Source organism: Hyperolius riggenbachi, chromosome 7 (assembly GCF_040937935.1).
Source record: "Hyperolius riggenbachi isolate aHypRig1 chromosome 7, aHypRig1.pri, whole genome shotgun sequence".
In the NCBI taxonomy this organism is placed as follows: Eukaryota; Metazoa; Chordata; class Amphibia; order Anura; family Hyperoliidae; genus Hyperolius; species Hyperolius riggenbachi.
In genome coordinates, this window is record NC_090652.1 from 255,347,305 (window position 1) to 255,368,315 (window position 21,011).

The 21,011-nt window shown below is 43.5% G+C and overlaps 1 protein-coding gene across 9 annotated transcripts in view; it reads right to left on the reverse strand.

Moving 5' to 3' along the window:
• The window catches only part of MYO3B (myosin IIIB), a 394,939-nt gene that overhangs the window by 195,545 nt on the left and 178,383 nt on the right, over positions 1-21,011 (reverse strand). For all 9 annotated transcript variants that reach the window (XM_068245545.1, XM_068245547.1, XM_068245546.1 and 6 more), the window contains one exon: positions 9,530-9,595. In XM_068245545.1, the coding sequence (XP_068101646.1) occupies positions 9,530-9,595 (66 nt within the window). The remainder of the gene's footprint in view (positions 1-9,529; positions 9,596-21,011) is intronic.

Sequence of the window (21,011 nt, forward strand, 5' to 3'; positions counted from 1 at the left end):
TTGGACCCAATGAGATGGATGCTATCAATTTGATATTGGTGACCGCATAACTAATTAATGTAGGCTATGATCTTTCTATTCATAAGATTGGGGGGGGGGGGGGGGGGGGAATAGGTGACTTGCCTGGAGCACTAAAATAGCTACAAGCAGCCCTGGCTTTGCACATATAAGAGAGGTCTGCAAATGATTTAAAGAGACTCTGAAGCGAGAATAAATCTCGCTTCAGAGCTCATAGTTAGCAGGGGCATGTGTGCCCCTGCTGAAACGCCGCTATCCCGCGGCTAAACGGGGGTCCCTTCACCCCCAAACCCACCCCCGCAAGACTTGGTCGCAAGTTGGTCGTAAATCTTCTTCTTCCTGGAGGCAGGGCTAACGGCTGCAGCCCTGCCTCCAGTCGCGTCTATCAGACGCGCATCGCCACCTCTCCCCCGCCCCTCGCGGAGAGGCGGAGATACGCAACTGACAGACGTGCGTGGGGCAGGGCTGCGGCGGTTAGCCCTGCCCCAACCAGAAAGCGCTCCCCCGCTGCACCGAGGGTATTTGGGGGTGAAGGGACCCCCGTTAAGCCGCGGGATAGCGGCGTTTTAGCAGGGGCACACATGCCCCTGCTAACTATGAGGTCTGAAGCGAGATTTATTCTCGCTTCAGACTCTCTTTAAAGAGGGACAGCTATTCATGCGTTGGAGCTGCAATTGCTGCATTAAGAAGGACAGAGATTGGTGGTTGCACAAGTAGGGAGTCACATGACAGAGGGAGGTGGCTATACATGGTATGGGGGCTGCGTCACACATGGAACGGAGGTGCTCCAAGAAAAAAAGACTAAAGAGGACAAATGAAAACCTGGCCCTGCTGGATAGCCAAACTGCTGGAGAGTGACCCTCTTCTTTATATAATAAAGCAACATGATTTATCTGTTGTGAGAGAAGAAGGAAGACTTTACTAAAAATAAATCCTGAATTTCTACATTAATGGTCTGAAAGTCAGCATTTCTACTTTGCTCTAAAAGATTCATCACAGCTTTAAAGGATACCACAACTGACATGTGGCATAATGAGATAGACATGGGTATGTACAGTGCCAAGCACACAAATAACTATGCTGTGTTCCTTTTTTTCTTTCTCTGCCTGAAAGAGGTAAATATCAGGTATGTAAGTGGCTGACTCAGTCCTGACTCAGACAGGAAGTGACTACAGTGTGACCCTCACTGATAAGAATTTCCCCCTTTTTTATCTCTTTCTTGCTCTCAGAAGCCATTTTCTTCTAGGAAAGTGTTTTATAGTTGGAATTTCTTATCAGTGAAGGTCACACTGTAGTCACTTCCTGTCTGAGTCAGGACTGAGTCAGCCACTTACATATCTGATATTTACCTCTTTCAGGCAGAGGAAGAAAAAAAGGAACACAGCATAGTTATTTGTGTGCTTGGCACTGTACATACCCATGTCTATCTCATTATGCCACATGTCAGTTGTGGTATCCTTTAAAGCTACTAACCCAGAAATGTTTTATAGCAGAACATCACTGAAATGGATAAACAAAGCACTTTGTCCTGCTATTCAGCTTCAAATCCGCATCCATACTGGAGATAACAGTATCTTTGTTTACATTCCACATACATGTGTGTCTAACAAGTAAAAAACACTTTATGAGAAGCTGTCTCTGCTTCAGGCACACACACAGTTCAGAACAACTCATTAGAAGATTTTAACATATAATAAAAAACAGTTAGAATAAAATGCAAAGGCAGCTTTCAGGGCTAGGAAAAAATATACTTTGGAAACTTGTAATTTGTAGACAGACCATATTACCTATACAAAAAAAGAAAATATGATAACTGTATGAATAATAAAAAGTAGAAAACACATTTTTGTTGAATGTCATGTCAGAGTTTCAGACCACTTTAACTACTTCACCTCTAAGCTGTTTTTACCCTAACGGACAAGAGCGATTTTCACCTTTTAGTGCTCATCCCTTTCATTTGCCAATAGCTTAATCACTACTAATCACAATGAAATGTTCTCTACCAGGCATGGGCAAACTCTGCCCTCCAGCTGTTAAGGAACTACAAGTCCCACAATGTATTTGCCTTTATGAGTCATGACTGTGGCTGTCAGACTCCTGCAATGCATTGTGTAACCTGTAGTTCCTTAACAGCTGGAGGGCCAAGTTTGCCCATGCCTGTTCTATACCTTCTTTTTTTTCACCACCAATTAGGCTTTTTGGGGTTGATACTGTATTTGTTTTCAGTAATTACTTTATTTTCTATGCATTTTAAAGGGAAAAACAAGGAAAAAATACATTATTTCTCCAATTTCCTCCCCTATAGTTTTAATATAAACACTGCTACTGTACATAAAATCCACCCATTTTATCTGCCTATTTGTCCTGGTTATTACAACATTTTAATTATGTCCCTAGTACAAAGTATGGTGACAATATAGTATTTGGAGATAAAGGTGCATTTTTTCTATGGTGTTTTTTTTTCTCTCACTAAATTCACGTGCACGCGCACAGGAACGCACGCGCAGGAGCATGCACGCGCACAGGAACGCACGCGCGGGAGCATGCACGTGCACAGGAACGCACGCGCGGGAGCATGCACGTGCACAGGAACGCACGCGCGGGAGCATGCACGTGCACAGGAACGCACGCGCGGGAGAAGAAGCTAAGCATGCTACACACATTGCTTTACTTCCCATACAACAACTAGTAATTTAATTACAAGGCAGCAAACTGCACATCAAGAAGATGACAAAAAAGTTGCATGCGAATCTCCCTTTCCCAACAGAAAGGCAGCGTGGGCTTCTGAGAGTCGCAGCTTCTAATCCTTCATACAGGAAATGCAGGAAGTTCTGTATTGACAAATGCATAACTAATGCGAATAAATGAGTCAATTATCTGTAATGGCCAAAGGCTCGCCACCACGCGCCCTGATGTTTTAATTTAAATGAATGGAACGCGGATTATTAATGTGGATCGGGCTTGTCATTTCACAGGAATAAACAATGGCCTGAACTCTGTGCGGGGAAGAGGAGGAAGCCGGCAGACACACACATAGACTGTCTGCAAAGCAACATCAAACCGCGGCTCTGCTCTAACTGTTGTTGTTTTATACTTAATACATTTCTCTTGTTCTATGCTTCATTACCCCATGATCTATTGCAGAGGAAACTCGTTTAAGAATCGCCTGCATAGATGATTACCGTACAAAAATTGCAGATTGCATAATGCGAGGTCAAGGAATGCAGAGTGAACAATTTAGCAGGGAGAAAGAAATATCTGGGTTGCATTCATATTATCACTGAATGTGAAATAAGGAAGGCCCAGGGTCACTAGGGCTAGGGACTCACTGGCGGCGCTTCCCGGGAAATCGCCAAACGCTCGTGATTTCTGAATACCGGATGTTCCCCCATTTTAAACTCGATTCCTGGAACGATCATGATTTGGCTCTGCAGCTATTAATGCGATCACTCTGGGATCGCTCCCAAAAAGCTGCATGCAGCAAATTTTTATCGCTCTGCAGTCGCAATGCTGTAAGAAGAACCACCACCATACGCATCCACTGTTGCAGTGCTGCAAGATCACTGCCAGTGAGTCCCAGGCCTAAAGGGGGACATTAATGGGAAGATTCAATCACAGTAAACTAATTTGTTTCCTCAACCACACTATCAGCCCAAAAACTGTGGCTGGACTTCGTAAAGACTTGTAACTGCACATACGCTGAATGTTCCCTGGAACGCAGCGTGACCAAGCGTCCGTCGCCGACCCTTCTGCAGCCCTGAGCACCCACCTCCGCTTTACCCCGCACAGTATCGCCATGGAATACCAGGTGACAACCATTTGATACCTTGTACTGCACTAGTTGTTTTACAATAAATGAGCTAAATGACGGACGGTGCCCGAATCTGCTTCTTGTCAACAATACACTGAATGTTCACAGCCACAGAAGCACGATTGAGGCGGGGCGCGGCTGGAACAGCGCATGCACCATAATGTGCGACTTAGCCAGTCCCGGACTTTACTTAAGATCGTAGCGGCACAACGGAGGGAACCTGGAGAACACAGATGGACCTCAAAGACTACGTGGGGGGGGGCCTAGAAAAAGTAAACTTTTTTCCAAATACTTATTGCTATTTTAAGTCTGTGTGTCCAGACTTTCAACCCCTCTCTCCTAGGGTGGAGACTGTAAGGAGAGATGGGCAGACTGACAGTTGATACAGTTCCTCCCTTCTCATTAGAGGGAGAAATCAGTTTACAATATGAAGGAATATCATAATTCCCTGATGGCACATCCACCAGTGAACATGACACCAAATTATGACTACCGGTAATCATGATCTCTCCAAGTTCTACATACCAAACACTGTGAAGTTATGTTTTATAACAGAGAAACCCTATCTCTGCGGCAGAAGGTGCTACCGCTTTGACTGTCAGTTTGGGATGTTCGTAGTTTAACCAGCGACAGTCCCACTCATTTTCGTGTAGTTTACATGAATAAAAATATATAATTCTAATAGTGAACTGTTATTATTTATAACTAGTTTAATTACAGGACAGTTAGAGCTGATCTTCCTGGGGGCAGGACATGGGGGATGTTGCTTTGTTTGTTTGGGGTTGATTTACTTCTGTTGATCAAGCTATTAAATCAACGTCGCAACTTAATTTTCTAGCCATGCACATTATGCACGCTAGTGGCAGCGTAGCGTGTGTAACTAAGCAGCGAGCACTGCTAAGCAAAGCCACGCAGAAGTGATGTATTGCTATCGCGGTACTTCACTAGAGCAGCCGCTACTATGTTAGTGCTTAGTGAATCACCCCCTTAATGTTTTATGACCCCGCTGGTTCCTGGCTTATCAGCTTTTTCTGTGATGTATGCATTTAGTAATGTAGAGAACTCTTCATTACTAGGTCCTGCCAGGGAGATTTTATTATTTGTCCCCTATCTGATAAACAAAAATACTTCTTTATAAGGGGCCTGGAATGTTGTTCCCGACAGTTTCTAGCTACCCTTGGGGTTTTAAGTCGCCCTGCTTTGTACAGAACTCAAACTTAAGGGGAACTCCAAGGAACGCCTTTGTGCGCATACTTTCGTGCCAATGGCAAATCCGTGAAAGGCAAATCCATCACACAGCTGTACATATTTCCATACAAATGTCAGACCCCTGCACTGGCTTACATCCTGTTCAAAAGTCAGGTCTTGTAATCTCACTTCCTGTGAGCTACAAGTCTATGGCAGGTGATTTACGCAAGCACTGCCAATCAATTGTACAGAGAACTATGGTGACCAGACATCCCAGAATTGCCTTCCTTGGTATGAATGTGTCCCGGGTAATGTCCTGGGTGGGCCACCTGGTGCCCCAGCTCTGTGTCCACTCAGTACACACAATCTTGACAGCAGCCCACCTGCAGATCAGTGTGTACAGGCAGGAGCTATACCCCCTAACGAGCCTGAGTGCATGACGTCACTGATATAAGGCCTGCACTCTGGTCATTTGTGCTCCCGCTTCTCTTTTCTGTGAAAACTGGTGCCCAGACTCCTGGAGGAAGCAGCTTAGAAGTTGTGGTAGGAGGGGCGGAGTGGCTTGTAACGGGAGACTAGTGACCTCTGAGAGGAGCTGCAGTGACTGGTAAGGGGGGGGGGGGAGACTAAGGTGTACAAGGGAGAAGGGAGCCTGAGCAGCTTCCCCGCCTTCCACAAACTGTACAATCTATGCTGCTGCTGTGTGTCCACCTACCTGCCAGTGCTAGGCAGAGTGTCAAAATACCATTAATACTGTAACTGAGGAAAAGTCCTCGATTACTAGTCCCTGAGTTCTTGTCATTGCCGAGGCAGAGTCCCTGGCACATCTGGCCAGGACAAATCCCACATCCTCTGTCACTGCCTTTTCCCAGCACCTTTGTCACATATTCTACTGTGCCTCTAGGAAATGTACAGTAGTCTGGCAATCTTCACAGTGCATGAAGCAGACTGTACTGAAACTTAACTACTTTAGACTAATCAAAAAGTTGTTTTGAAAACCATTTTGGTTCTATACTCCATTTATACTCACTTATTAGCCTGTTTGCTATTACAATTTGACTTATTTAATTAAAGTGAAATAAATATGGGCAGTTTAACTTACCTGGTACTTCTTTCAGCCCCCTGTTGTCTTTCTTTGTTCTGCCCCTCTCCCTTCAGTCACTGTGCCCCTCTGAAAGCTGCATGTGCAGCCCCGGACCACGCTCTTCCTTATTGTGCTCCCATGGACATGGCCTGAGGAAGCGGGCTTGCACCTGCAAAACGCATTGCCTGTGCACAATAAACCTTGTTTGGCTCATATGACTGTCTTTATTGAGGTAAGCGACCTAATTTATTTACATTTGACTGGTTTTTAACCTCATTTATTCTATCTGGGTGCCTCTTTACCCCTGCTGTGTGTTTAATACCCTCCACACCTGTTGAGAGTGGAGGAGCTACCTCTGATTACGCATTGTTGATGCTGTTGCGATACTCAGTTGATTTTCGAACAAGTGAGCAGTGAGTATTTGGTTGCCCCAATTGAAACCACCTTTGTGATAGTTTTTATTTATTCTCAATACCATATTTGAGCTACAAACATGTTACACTATCTGGGCTCCTAATTTTTTCTCTCTAAGGGCCTGTACACACTGAAAAACGCAAGCAAAATTGCAAGCGCACGCATTTTTAAAATCACAAGTGCATGTAGTTTTAAAAACGCATTGTATGCCTGCGTTTTTGATGCGTTTGCGTTTTTCTTGTAATTGCTGATTGGCTAAAGAATCCTTTGTTTTTTTCTAGTTTACATTTCAACAGGAATCAGGAAATTGCAGAGTCTTCTGGGATACTGACTTCTGAAAAACGCAATGGAATCGCATTGCATTGTGTTTTTTCATGTGTTTTTCAAGCGCTGCGCTTAAAAAAGCGCAGCAGGCACTGCGATTGCGTTTTTTCTAAAAACGCATCGCACCAGTGTGTACAGGTCATCACGATTTTCATTATTTTTCAAAAGACCTTGTGATTTTAAAAACGCAGCGCAAGCGCAGCAGTGTGTACAGGCCCTAAGGTGTTAAGACTTGTGCAGTTTATAAAAATTGCAACTGTGCAAAGAGGCGTGGCCGGAGCCTTGCATGTGCAGTAGCCTGTGACTAGCCCAGTCAGCTAACTTTCGAAGGGGGACAATGGCTAAATTGATCAGTGTGGAACAACGACGAAGAACCAGGAATGCTACAGGGTTCTAGAAAAAGCCAGAGGTAAGTTATACTTTTCACACTTATTTCACTTTAGGTTCCCTTTAACACCTTTCAAGCCTGTTTCCTGTTAGCATATAGGAGGCCATATATACCTTTCAAGGCCTGTTTCCTGTTGACACCCTCCTGATAGCATATAGAAAGGCTGACTGGCTCTCACGTCAGGCCAGGGAGGAACCCCACCAACGTTGGTGGGGTGGGGGATACAAAAGCACAATAGGGATTAACAGTTAAAAATAATGATACAAACAAAAAAAGGTGAGGTGGCTTACCTCAATGACGACAGTCTCATCAGACAAAAACTAATTTATTTAGCACAGACAACGCGTTTAACAGGTCGCAGCTTGCTTCCTCAGGCCAATAAAAGTGCCAAACAAGGAACAGCCAGCAGCATTAGGCGCCTTTCCTGTTTTGGGATCTTACAGTTGTTCACTACCTGCTTCCTTTTCCGATCTCCGCATTTAGATACATAAAATCTACTGTAACACAGGGATGCTGTAATTGCAGTGTTTAGAAATCATTTAGTTCTATAATTATCTGGTGATTAGTGGTCCCAGCACAAATCTGTAATGCCATTGTACTGATAACTTGTGAATGGCTTTAGCTTTATCTGGCCCCTATCCCAAGAAAAATAATAGAACAGTCCCGTTATCTTTATACTTCTGTACTGTGACAGGGCCATTCATCATATCATGCACACACAATGGAAAAACACAAGCCCAGTAAGGGGGAAGGACAGTAGCGTGGCAGGCTGGTAATGCCTTGGCGTGGGTGTGCCCACATCAGGAGCATGGAGCTGGTCTACACTATCAGCGCTCTCTGAAATCTTACACTGGCAGGTAGATTAAAACATTTGCTCTATCTGTGACTTCCAGGCGGGAGGTAAAATCTGTTGTGTGATGATAAAATGGTCATTTCTCCAGCCATTACAGCCCCACTGGAGATAACAAAGCGCTCTGGTTTGTCCAGAAGCCAACAGAATAAACAAAGTATGCCGACAAATCGGAAATAAATGCTTCGCTTAGCTGGGTTTCCGTTTACTGTGTTATTTCAAAATCAAACAAAACGACGGCGAATAAAAAGGCCTAATATAATTCCAATGTAGAAATTGCTGTGTTCACTCACACAAGTAAAAAGGTGGTTTTTATACCGCTGATAAATATTACAGTTCTATTCCAGCATTCAAAAGAAATTACCCAAAGGAAATGTGTGACCAGTTTATCAAAGTGTTCTACAGATAGCCGAAGAGGGCCATGGGGCAACCACAGCCATTCCTAACCTGAGACGGATTAAGGTGAAATGGAGCCCTAGGTAACTTGGCAACTTTGGCCCAATCTTGATGGCCTCCTGGCTATTTTGGTAAGATTTTGTGGGACTAGTGTCAAGAAGGCCTATGGTCTCTCTACAGGCCCTAGGCAACTGCCAGTGTTGCCTTGTGGGGGATCTGGCTCTCTCCCTAACCCAACACTCTTAGAAGGGGAGGAAGAATGATTGCATTGGTTACTAATACTGGTGTCAGAGAATGTTCCAAATACATGACTGTGACCATGGCTGCCCTAGCTCCAATCCATATTAGAAATTTCCCTTCAACCATATAAAAGTATAGTCAATGAAGCAAGTGATAACCAGGACAAATGTTATCTAAACACACCTTTCACTTTGAGCAGATTCTGAGTTGACATTCATTTGAAACCCACTCATTGAGTCATTTTTTTTTCTGACCTGGGAGTTGAACTCATGACCTTGTGCTTCACAGGCTGAGGCAGTACCTCGTGGCCCATCTCAGCTGACTCATTTGGCCATTTTTAAGTACATACAAACTATGGCTCCACCAGTAGGAGTTGTCACCAAAAACCATACTATGTACGGAATCATTATAGAGGGCTACTAGGGTAATTAGTTGATGGAAGAGACAATCATATACATATAGGGGAAACAGCTTAAAGGAGAGGCAATAACAACAAGCCAGTCCAGTAAATGTTAACTAATACATGTACAACCTAGTAGTATTTTTAGGGAATAGGGTTTCTTTAACGTTAGGTTAGAGAAATAAAGAGTGGGAACAGACTGTTGACTTTCTCCCGTACATTGCAATGTGCTGACTGTTTTGGAAACAGAGTGCCATGCTGTGACTGTAGAATGAGTGTTGTGTTTTCCAGATCGTTCCAAGAATGATCTTTCTGGGTGACAACAACAAAATATATACAAAGGTGTGCTTTTTCCAATCACATTCATGGTTTTGTGTTTATTTCACATTACCCTAGCTGAAGGAAAATGAACTTACTGTGCAATGAAATGGCTGAATCCTCTGCACCATTGTTCTGGGCGAAGAAGAGTAGGTGGGGGGTTTCTAGGAAAAGAAGCAGAAAGATGTTGGGAAACCGCAAAAAAGACACACGAAAAAAATGAGTGATCTTAACAAACTGTTTAAGTGGAGGTGAACATTAAGCAATACTGCTAAATCAAATCTAAAAATCCGTCAGTCTAATGATGCAACTATGATGAAGTGACTTAGGTTGGGTTCCCACTTGAGCCAGACTCCTAACAGGAGCAAACAGTGTAGCGCCTGCACTGATAGTCCATTTGTGGTTTGGCTTGAGCCCGGGGCAGATGGGTTTTTACCATTGGCTCTCTGGGAAGAACCGTTGACAGCACAAAAGTGCGTTCCATTTCAAGCAACGGATCCATTGCTGACTCACAACTGAGAATGGATCATATTTATAAAATAGGATCCGTTCACTGGCCTTTTTTAATTGCAGTTAAAAGTCCATTTTCCACTGTAGTGGGAACCAAGCCCAAGTTCCTGCACCAGCAGATCCCTCTCCCCTAAAACCTGCTGTCTATAATCCGCCCTTTCCTGTCTGGGCAAAGAACACTGTTCACACCTGAAATCCAGTTAACAAATCACATACCGGTATATGTAATTGAGATCACAGTCATGGAGTAGAAACTCTAATACAAAGACATGCACAGCAGCTCGAAAGTGGGAGAATAAGTGAGAAGCGACTGATCATCACCCAGACAGTAGAAGAATACCTTTATTATTGTTATTATTATTTAGTATTTATATAGCATCAACATCTTCCACAGCGCAGTACAGATTATATTGTCTTGTAACATAACTGTCCTTCAGGGGAACTCACAATCGAATCCATACCATAGTCATATGTCTATGTATGTATCGTTAAGTGTATGTATTGTAATCTGAGGCCAACTTTTAGTGGGAAGCAAATTAACGTATTTGATTTTTTGGGGGGATGTGGGAGGAAACTGGAGAGCCCGGAGGAAACCCACACAGGCACAGGGAGAACATATAAACTCCATGCAGATAGTGCCCTGGCTGGGAATCGAACCAAGCACCCAGTGCTGCAAGGCAAGAGTTCCAACTACTATGCCACCATGCTGACCTTTATTAGAAGAATGTTGCCATTTTGATATAGGAGATTGAGTAGCCCACCCATTTGATGAAGCCTTTAAAGGTAGCTATACCTGATACAGTTTTTTATATTTAATTTCAAATTCAAGAAGTACAATCAATTTTTCTGCTTAGCGGTTACATTTAAAACGCTGATCAGTGAATCACACGTCTGTGTGCAATTTTTACCCAATTATGAAAAATAGTGATTGTAAAAATTCAGGAAAAAAAGTGCTTGAGTCTATAAACAAAGAAAATGGCAATCTATCCTAACCATTCAGGCCCCTTTTACCCTTACTTTGCAAATGTGCGTTGTGTTACTCTGTTTTAGTGCAGGGCAATGCAACGACAATGGAAAGCAATGGGGCCTAGCACACTTATTGCGTTGCACCAAAAGTTCCCGATCAGCCACCGACTTGCTGCAAAATCAACAGCGCAGCAATGCAACAGTGGCAGAAGTAATGAAAGTCAGTGGGCGAAGCAGGTTGGCGGCGGTGCAGCGCGCATGTGCTTAACGACACAAATACATACTGTACAGCAGGGAGTACATCATGCGGTGGTGGCGATATGCATATGACCCTGTCAGCGCACTCTGCCACAGGGTCATATGAATTGTGTTGCGGTGTGGTGAGATGGGGGCACAGCATCTTCTGGGGGACTCAAATCTAGAACAGGATCATCCACAAGGCAAACCTAGACAGCTACCTAAGACCTGGAGAGAATCTAGGGGCCTGGTGGATACTAGACCTCACCAAATCTCACTTAAAAAAAACAGCTGACCATCAGCAGTGGGCAAAAACTGCTATCATGCCCAGGGCCCCATTCTTAATCATTTCCTGCCAAAAGCATTTGAGCTGTAGCCACTAGGGCGTGGTCAGTAGGCAGAAGCAGTTTTAGGGAGACTTGCCCAAGGTCTCCTACTGAATAGGTGCTGGCGTACTGAACAGAAAGAGCCGAGATTCAAACCCTGGTCTCCTGTGTCAGAGGCAGAGCCCTTAACCATTACACTATCCAGTCAGCCAGCAAGAAGTATTGCCCCAAGTCACAAATCAGATTATTATAACTCCCAAATTCCTCTAGTGAATTCATAGGGTTAAAGTGTGCCTGAATTCTGCATTGAATAAGGGGGTAGGAGGCCCTCAATGTAAATCAAATCATTATATCAGTGAAAAAGTGAGTGTCAGCTCAGCATTGGCTTACTTCCAAACAATTGTGCTCATGTATCACCCCCTTCATCAGTCTGGATAGTGCTAGTCTCTTGATAATTTTATAAGCACTTTTATGCCCCGATGAAGCGACTAGTACCCATGAAACATATTGTCTGATACTGATAGTTTTTCAGTAAAATGTTTGGCTAATAGCTGGCAGTTCTGTCTATTTGGAGGTAAGCCAACACTTAAACTCCCCTTTAGAAGATTTTAATTATTTTGGGCACCATCCTCCCTTGATGCCTTATATTATTATTTTTTTACATAATGTATTTTTATTATTGCACTGTGACCATACAGCAACTGAGATGTTCAAGTATGGATGGGTCAAGTCACTCTGTCTTTACAGTGGTTGTTTTTGCGGCAGTCTTGGTTTGTGAGCGTACCCATTTCTTCTTTCTGTTACTGTTTGAGTAAAACACCACGGGCCTGGTCAAGTTCACGTTTTCTACCAGGTGATATTTTCACATCTTATCCATAAAATGCCTGTCAAGCCACCAGCAAGCACATACAGAGTACTTTTTTCACCTACTTTTTGGTACTTATTCGATTGCAGCGTCCTCCTAGTAACATGTTACTTCCAGGATCATTTACCACCAACCTTCTCTCTGATTCAAACAGAGAAGGATCTACTAGATGGTCGATATGGCGCTGACTGACTAGTACAGTGATCTGCAAACTTGGCTCTCCAGCTGTTAAGAAACTACAAGCCTCATAATGCATTGCAGGAGTCTGACAGCCACAGTCATGATTCATAAAGGCAAATGCATTAAAGTTATTCTGCTTAACCCCCTGGCGGTATAATTATTTCTGGATTTCAGGGTCTTTTTAAAATGTTTCAGACCCTAAAATCAGAAAAAAAAATCATGCCGCCAGAATGCCTGCAGCAGTCACTGCTCTAACTCCCTTCCCTGGGCTCCAGCGCTGCAATTTTACCTCCGTCCTCCAGGTGGCGCTGTAACTCTGTGGTGAGATCGATGACGGCGATCTCACCAGAGTGATTAAGAGCCTTGGAGGACAGGAAAGAGAACGGCTACCGATGTCTGGATCCCCCGGGAGGTGTGTGAAAGCTACCACTGTGCGCTATACTTTGCATAGAGCTCCCAGCAGCTAGATCGAGCATAGCTTGGGATTACTGCCAGGAAGGTTAAAGGACAAATGCAAGCAAATTTTAAAAAAAATCTACCTACCCGGGCTTCCTCCAGCCCCTGGCAGCCGTCCGGTGCCCTCGCCCCAGCTCCGCATACAGCCGGTGGCCTGGTGTCCCCTACATTGCAGATGCCAAGGGGCATCTAATGCGCCTGCTCGAAAGCCACTCGCAGACCACGTCAGCGCGACTGTGAGCGGCTCTCGTGCATGCGTGCCATAGTGGCTGCAGCTCTGGTGCTTTAAGTCTGCCAGGAGAAAAGCGCGATAAGTGTTATTTGTCTTGTCTTGTTTAAAACAACTCAGCACTCTCTATCTCCTGGCGACGCATCAGGGTGGCTGTATTGACCCTTGATACTAAGCCCCTGCCAGCCATCTAGACCAAAAATACTGTGTTCCAGCCTTTGTAGAGAAAAATAAGTATTTATAGCTAGATAAAGAGTATCAGATGCCAGTAGTGTCATTTTTATAATATGAAGGGCGCAAGATGGCAGCCCTCATGACACAAACAAAATAAGGATGGTCGGAAATGCTAATCTCTGATTCTGTGGAGATCAGAATTTCCGATTTTTTATTTCTACAGAAAGTTACTTTTTTTTAAGTCAATAAAGTTAGTTAATTGTAAAAAGAAAATACAAAAAAGTGAAATCCGCTATGCTTTGTGGATTTACGCCATTATACGGAAACCACATTTTCATTGGCAGCTGCGGTAAAGTTCTGCGTTCTATGATTGGCCTAATATTTCCAAAATCTTCTTCTTGGCCTAAAATTACAGAGATAATTTAATCTCCGATGAAAAATTCAGCATTCTCTGATTGGCCCAATACTTCCAGAGTCTTCTGATTTGCCTAAAATTACCACAGTAATACGATTTCTCTGGAAAAAAAAATCTGCATTCTTTGATTGGTCCAGTGCTTCCAAGTTGAATTGGGCGAACATTTCCAAGTGGCGGTAATGCTGTATTTTCTGGGAATTTCCACACTCCTATTTCCACGACGGTAACCTAATTTCTGATCAGAAACAAGGAAATCGGAACTATGCAGAACATTTCTGACCATCACTTAAATACAGTTTACAGCTGTGGCCAGCGTGGTTGGAAGACAACGCACATTAGGTATTTAGAACTTGGCAGAGATGAGATCAAGTGAAGGAAAGTTTGGTTCAGGTTTGCATTAGGTTTTAACCTGATCAGACGATTTATGGACTCAGCATTTCTTCACATTGATTAGAACTGACCAACTCACATGGAAACGTATTAGGTGATATGAAAGGATTTCACTATAGCCATCTACAGCCCTTCATTAGCCCCGGTCACAGCTGCAAAACCAAACATCACAGAAGCAAGCGCAAGATTTTGGCTAGTAATGGTCTTTTATGGATTATATGCTACAATGACAAATGGGAATCTGTGTTAGAATCATCTAGCTGCAGAAACAAGTCAGGATGATCATTTAAACATGACATATGATCTTTATTCCGCCAAACGTGGTGAAAAAGCAAAATCTGAATGTCTGACCATAGAACACCTTCTTCCCAGAATGCACCACTTGTTCTGGTAGCCTTGGATGAATTAACAAACTTACTTTTGAATATCTAAACACTGCCACCTACAGAGAGGTCTGCAACATAACTGCTAACTAGGTCATAACTAGGTCATAACTAGGTCACTAAACATATTCAAAATCGCTAGCAAGGTAAGTTTTAGATAAAACAGCCCCTAGGCCAACATCAAATTGGGGCCTTCATTATCTTCAATTCATTAGGCCACATATCTCCCAAATAATGACAATTAGATAACAAGCCACCTAAAAAAAAGAATTAGGTAGTATTATTATTAAAGGGAACCAAAGACGAAGCGCCCTCATGAATTTTACCATATATATCAGTGGGAACATTCGAGAAAACGCCTACCCTGCTCTGTTTCATTCTTCACTGCTCAGCCTGCTTCTAATCAGCCCTGATAAAATCCCCAACTGAGCATTCAGTCTGGCTTTGCTCAGGAATATTTATAGCTGCCCCCTGCTGGCTCTGCTCAGGAATCATTATAGCTGAGTCATTATAGCAAAGCCAGACTGAATGCTCAGGCGGGGGTTTTATCAGGGCTGATTAGAAGCAGGCTGTGCAGTGCAGAATGTAACAGAAAGCATGATAGGTGTTTTCTCTAATGTTCCCACTGATCTATATGGTAAAATACATGAGGGTGCTTCGTCTCTGGTTCACTTTAAGCATTTATATAGCGCCGACATCTTCCGTAGCGCTTTACAACGTATGTCGTTTTGTCACTAACTGTCCCTCAGAGGGGGCTTAAAAATCTAATCCCTGCCACAGTAATGTGTCCATCGTAATCTACAGCCAATTTAGGGGGAAGCTAATTAACTTATCTGTATGTTTTTGGGATGTGGGAGGAAACCGGAGTATCTTGGAAGAAACCCACACAAACACAGGGAGGACATACAAACTCCTTGCAGATAGTGCCCTGGATCAGATTCAAACCACTACACCACCATGCTGACACTTTAGCACTTCCCCTAAATAAAAAATTTGGCAGAAATATCCCCACAAATAAATCTCCTCCTCCTCATTCCTTCAGTTGTCTCCGACTCTTCGCGACCATAGGTACTTCTGCAGGCCAGATGTCTCCGTCAATCACTGCTTCCTTCAACTGTTGCATAGTCATGTTCATAGCTTCACATATGCTGTCTAAACATCTTAGCCTCTGCTGTCCTCTTCTTTTGCCATCAGTTTTTCCAAGCATCAAGGATTTTGCCAAAGAATCCAGTCTTCTCATTATATGACCAAAGTATTTTAGATTTGAGTCCCTTTTAGTGAACACTCTGGCCTTATTTGTTTATGTATTGACTGGTTACATCTTCTGGCAGTCCAAGGAACTCTCGGTAGCTTTCTCCAAGCCCAGAGTTTGAAAGCACACATTTTTCAATTCATGACCTTATTTATAGAACTGCAATTGTCCCTAACAGACTCCCAATAGACATATGTGCCCCCAACAGACTCCCAATAGACATATGTGTCCCCAACAGACCCTCAATAAAACCATGTGCCCCCAACAGACCACCAATAAAACCATGTGCCCCCAAAAGACCCCAATAAAACCATGTGCCCTCAACAGACCTCCCAATTTATTTATTTATTGTATTTATAAAGCAAAAACATAATATGCACCGCTGGACATTAGTTTAGGTTACAGACAATATTTAGGGGTAACATACAGCAATAAGACAATACAGGAATACAAGAAAAACCAGGTCATGCAGCACAGTATGAGTACAAGGTAAGGCTTAGTCAGTCACTGGATGGGAGCATGAAAATTAGGCAAGTTGAGTTCACTCAATGCATAGCATGGGTGCACAGTAATGGAGGTGCATGATCAGGTAGGACACAAAAGGATGAGGACCCTGCCCAGAGGCTTACAATCTAGGGGTCCAATAGAAACATGTGCCTCTAACAGACCCCCAATAGAGCCATGTGCCCCAATTACAACCATATTGTGATAACAACCCTTACTATCGCCATCTACATTCTGAAGGGGGGGGGGGCTACAGAGTAGCAGAAAGGACAGTTGGGTAGGAGATATCAGAGGCCCTCCAAAAGTCCAGACAATTGCCCCTCTGCTCCTCTAACCAATGGATTTGCAGATATAAAGATATGAAACCACTCGTTTAGAGGTTCATTTGCCTACAGAACTGAGAAGCAAAGCAAATCACCTACAGCCTTGGCAAACTAACAGACTTACAGTGCGCTTGTATACACATAAAACAATGCTGCTAGTGAGGATGCACTACATAAGCCTTCATGAGTTCTCCCTATTGCACTCCTCTCAAGTCAACTTATCAACAACCCCTTTATCTCCCTCTCCCGTCTGAAGCAATCCTCCTGTGTGATATCCTTATGCAAGGCATGCAATGTCTTGGAATAGTAGGCACTTCTGCCCTGCCCTTTGTACCAAAGTCATCTTACATATGGAGGAGGCAAGCAAGAGGTGCTTCATTGGGAAATAGGCAAGCAAGAGGTGCACCATGGGAGAAGAGGAAAGCGAGAGGTGCATCATGGGGGAAGGGGCTGGTCAGATCATAGCCGGCCTTTGACCTGAGCGGCCTGAGCGGTCGCTCGGGGCGTCGGCTTCAAAGGGGGCGCCTATAGCTTTTTTCCTATACTGAGGGCATCTGCACCTGATTTCCTATACTGGGGGCACCTATTGCTGGCTACCTTTACTGAGGGCACCAACACCTGGCTACCTATACTGGAGGCACCTATAGACCTGGCTACCTATACTGGGAGCACCTATAGCTGGCTACCTATACTGAGGGCACCAATACGTGGCTACCTATACTGGAGGCACCTACGCCTGGCTACCTATTGGGGGGATGGAGACCTTCAACTGACTTCCTATACTGGGGGCACCTATGCTTGGCAACCTATATTGAGGACACCTACACATGAGATCCTATACTGCGGGCACCTATACCTGGCTATCTACCTATACTGAGTCTGAGGGCTTTTTTTGGGGGGGGGGGGGGAGGGGGGGGGTTGCGTACTGCAGCTATAACGCATGGTGCAAATTGTCGGTGCTGTGCTATCATTGTAAATGGGGGGGAGGGGCGCCGCTAACTGTCCCACTGATTATTTTTATTTATATTCCTGAAAGGTTCTAGCCTTTATTTTTAAGTGTATTCAGGATAATGCACTCTTTCCATCCATTCGTAGTTATTACATGGTTACATAGTTATTTGGGTTGAAAAAAGACATTTGTCCATCGAGTTCAACCAGAGAACAAAGTACAACACCAGCCTGCTCCCTCACATATCCCTGTTGATCCAGAGGAAGGCGAAAAAACCCTTACAAGGCATGGTCCAATTAGCCCCAAAAGGGAAAAAAATTCCTTCCCGACTCCAGATGGCAATCAGATAAAATCCCTGGATCAACATCATTAGGCATTACCTAGTAATTGTAGCCATGGATGTCTTTCAACGCAAGGAAAGCATCTAAGCCCCCTTTAAATGCAGGTATAGAGTTTGCCATAATTACTTCTTGTGGCAATGCATTCCACATCTTAAAGAGAACCTGTACTGAGTAAAATTATTTAAAATAAACACATCAGGTAAATTCAAATGAACATTACATAGTTACCTTGCCATCAGTTCCTCTCAGAAGCTCACCATTTTCTTCTTACAGTGATCCCTTCCAGTTCTGACAACATTTTGTCAGAACTGAAATATATCAGTTGCTGTCAGTTATATATCAGTTGCCGTCAGTTACAGCTGAGAGGAGAATTGATGTGTCCATGTTTCCCTATGGCTCAAGTGGGCGATGTTACAGTTTAACAGTGTGCTGACCAGGAAGCTGTTATGGGGTAATGGCCATTTTCAAAATGGAGGACAGAGAATTCCATTGATCACAGTGGACAAACAGGATGCAGGAGAGGAAAAATAGATTGAGGAGTAGACTACACAGGAGGTAAGTATGACTTGTGTATGTTTATTTTGACTTTTAATGTTCAATTCAGGTTTTCTTTAATTACTCTTACTGTAAAGAACCCTTTCCTAAATAAATGGCTAAAATGTTTTTCCTCCATGCGCAGATCATGTCCTCTAGTCCTTTGAGAAGGCCTATGGACAAAAAGCTCATCTGCCAAGCTTTTATATTGCCCTCTGATGTATTTATACATGTTAATTAGATCCCCTCTAAGGCGTCTTTTCTTAAGACTAAATAAACCCAGTTTATCTAACCTTTCTTGGTAAGTGAGACCTTCCATCCCACGTATCAAGTTTGGTGATTGATTAATAGTATTTATTTCTATTAAACATATGTGACGTGTCACAGAGATCTGAGCATTTGTGTCACAACGTCAGAAAGGTTGGAAACCACTGTCCTAGGAGATATCTCAGGAGAAAAGGTTAATTGCATATGAGCCTGTGTGTGTGCGTATACGGGAAGATGATGAAAGGGGGGGGCACAAAAATCAGCTTTCGCTCAGGGCGCTGTGAAACCAAAGGCCGGCCCTGGGTCAGATGTATATCATGGGTGAAGTGCAGGCAGGAGGTGCATCATGGGGGAGAGGCAGGCAAGAGGTGCATCATGGGAGAAGAAGCAAGCAAGAAGTGGCCAGCATCACAAAGTGGATAGCCACCTTTTGTTTATGGCCTTGGGGTGAGATAGTAATTCAGATTGCATTAACAACAATGAATGGAATTCACCTATTTTTAGAGTTGTCTGTAGACGATTTCTACTTTACTTTGTTATTGGAAAATCTATGATGCTTTACAAAATTAGTAACATAGGTGTAACCTGCTTTAAAATGTAACAGTGAAACAACTTTTACCACAAACAATTAAAAACAAATAATAAATCACTCTGTAAACTTACAACCATTCCACATTTTCTTCTTTAACGATTGATAATTGCTGACTGCTTGCCAATTAAATAAGACTGAGCATATTTTCAGCTAACATTTTGTGATGCAGTAAGTATTGTGATTTAGTAAAATACACATGACATATGCAGTGGCATATGCAGTAAGTGATATGTTAGCAAAAGCATATTAAGGTATAAACTGGCTGAGAGACACAATACTTGCAGTAAATGTGCAATTTCTTTGCTTGAATTGCACTTGGATTTGGCAGTGTTTAGCAGGATTGGCCATCTGCCCACTCTCCAAACAAACATCTGTGGAACAGATGAGAAGCCTGAGCTTCACTAGAGCCAGCAGTTGGTAAGTCAGGCAGCTATTTCCCTGCTCTTAACTATTCGATTAACAGCGCTTATAAGCTGATAACTTATCACTCACTGGGAACAGTCAGTTTTACAGGCAAATCATCTGAAAAACATCGACTTGGTGCCTGCCAAAGTATCAGATTACCCCAGTCAGAAGACTAAACACAGAGGAGTTCAGACTATTATTAGCCAGGTCCTGTGCATAAATCGGTAGCCAATTAGGAGTGGATGTGTAGGGTGATCAAGGAGCACCCTGGAGCAAAAAAAGAACACAGACAACGGGAGCCCTAATGGTGTGTTAGGTAACAACAATGTGTAGGATAATGTAATAAATGGTGGTACTCACAAAAGAGAATTGCAAATGGGTAACCGACCATTGAAGGCAGGTGGAGATGAACAAACCCGAATCCACTTGGGTGTCCAGATGAACTGGACTAGGTCACTCTCCAAGTAAAAGAATCTAGATGGTTGTAGAAGTGGTAAACACCTAACCAAATGGAGGGTGGGAAACACAAGTGTGTGTGTGTGTGTGGGGGGGGGGGGGGGGGAGTACAGCAGGCATTTACTTACCTAGAAGTACAGCAGGCATTTACTTACCTAGGAGTACAGCAGGCATTTACTTACCTAGGACTAGGAGTACAGCAGGCATTTATTTACCTAGGACTAGGAGTACAGCAGGCATTTACTTACCTAGGAGTACAGCAGGCATTTACTTACCTAGGAGTACAGCAGGCATTTACTTACCTAGGAGTACAGCAGACATTTACTTACCTAGGAGTACAGCAGGCATTTACTTACCTAGGAGTACAGCAGGCATTTACTTACCTAGGAGTACAGCAGGCATTCACTTACCTAGGAGTGCAGCAGGCATTTACTTACCTAGGAGCACAGCAGGCATTTACTTACCTAGGAGTGCAGCAGGCATTTACTTACCTAGGAGCACAGCAGGCATTTACTTACCTAGGACTAGAAGTACAGCAGGCATTTATTTACCTAGGACTAGGAGTACAGCAGGCATTTACTTACCTAGGAGTACAGTAGGCATTTACTTACCTAGGAGTACAGCAGGCATTTACTTACCTAGGAGTACAGCAGGCATTTACTTACCTAGGAGTGCAGCATGCATTTACTTACCTAGGAGCACAGCAGGCATTTACTTACCTAGGAGTGCAGCAGGCATTTACTTACCTAGGAGCACAGCAGGCATTTACTTACCTAGGACTAGAAGTACAGCAGGCATTTATTTACCTAGGACTAGGAGTACAGCA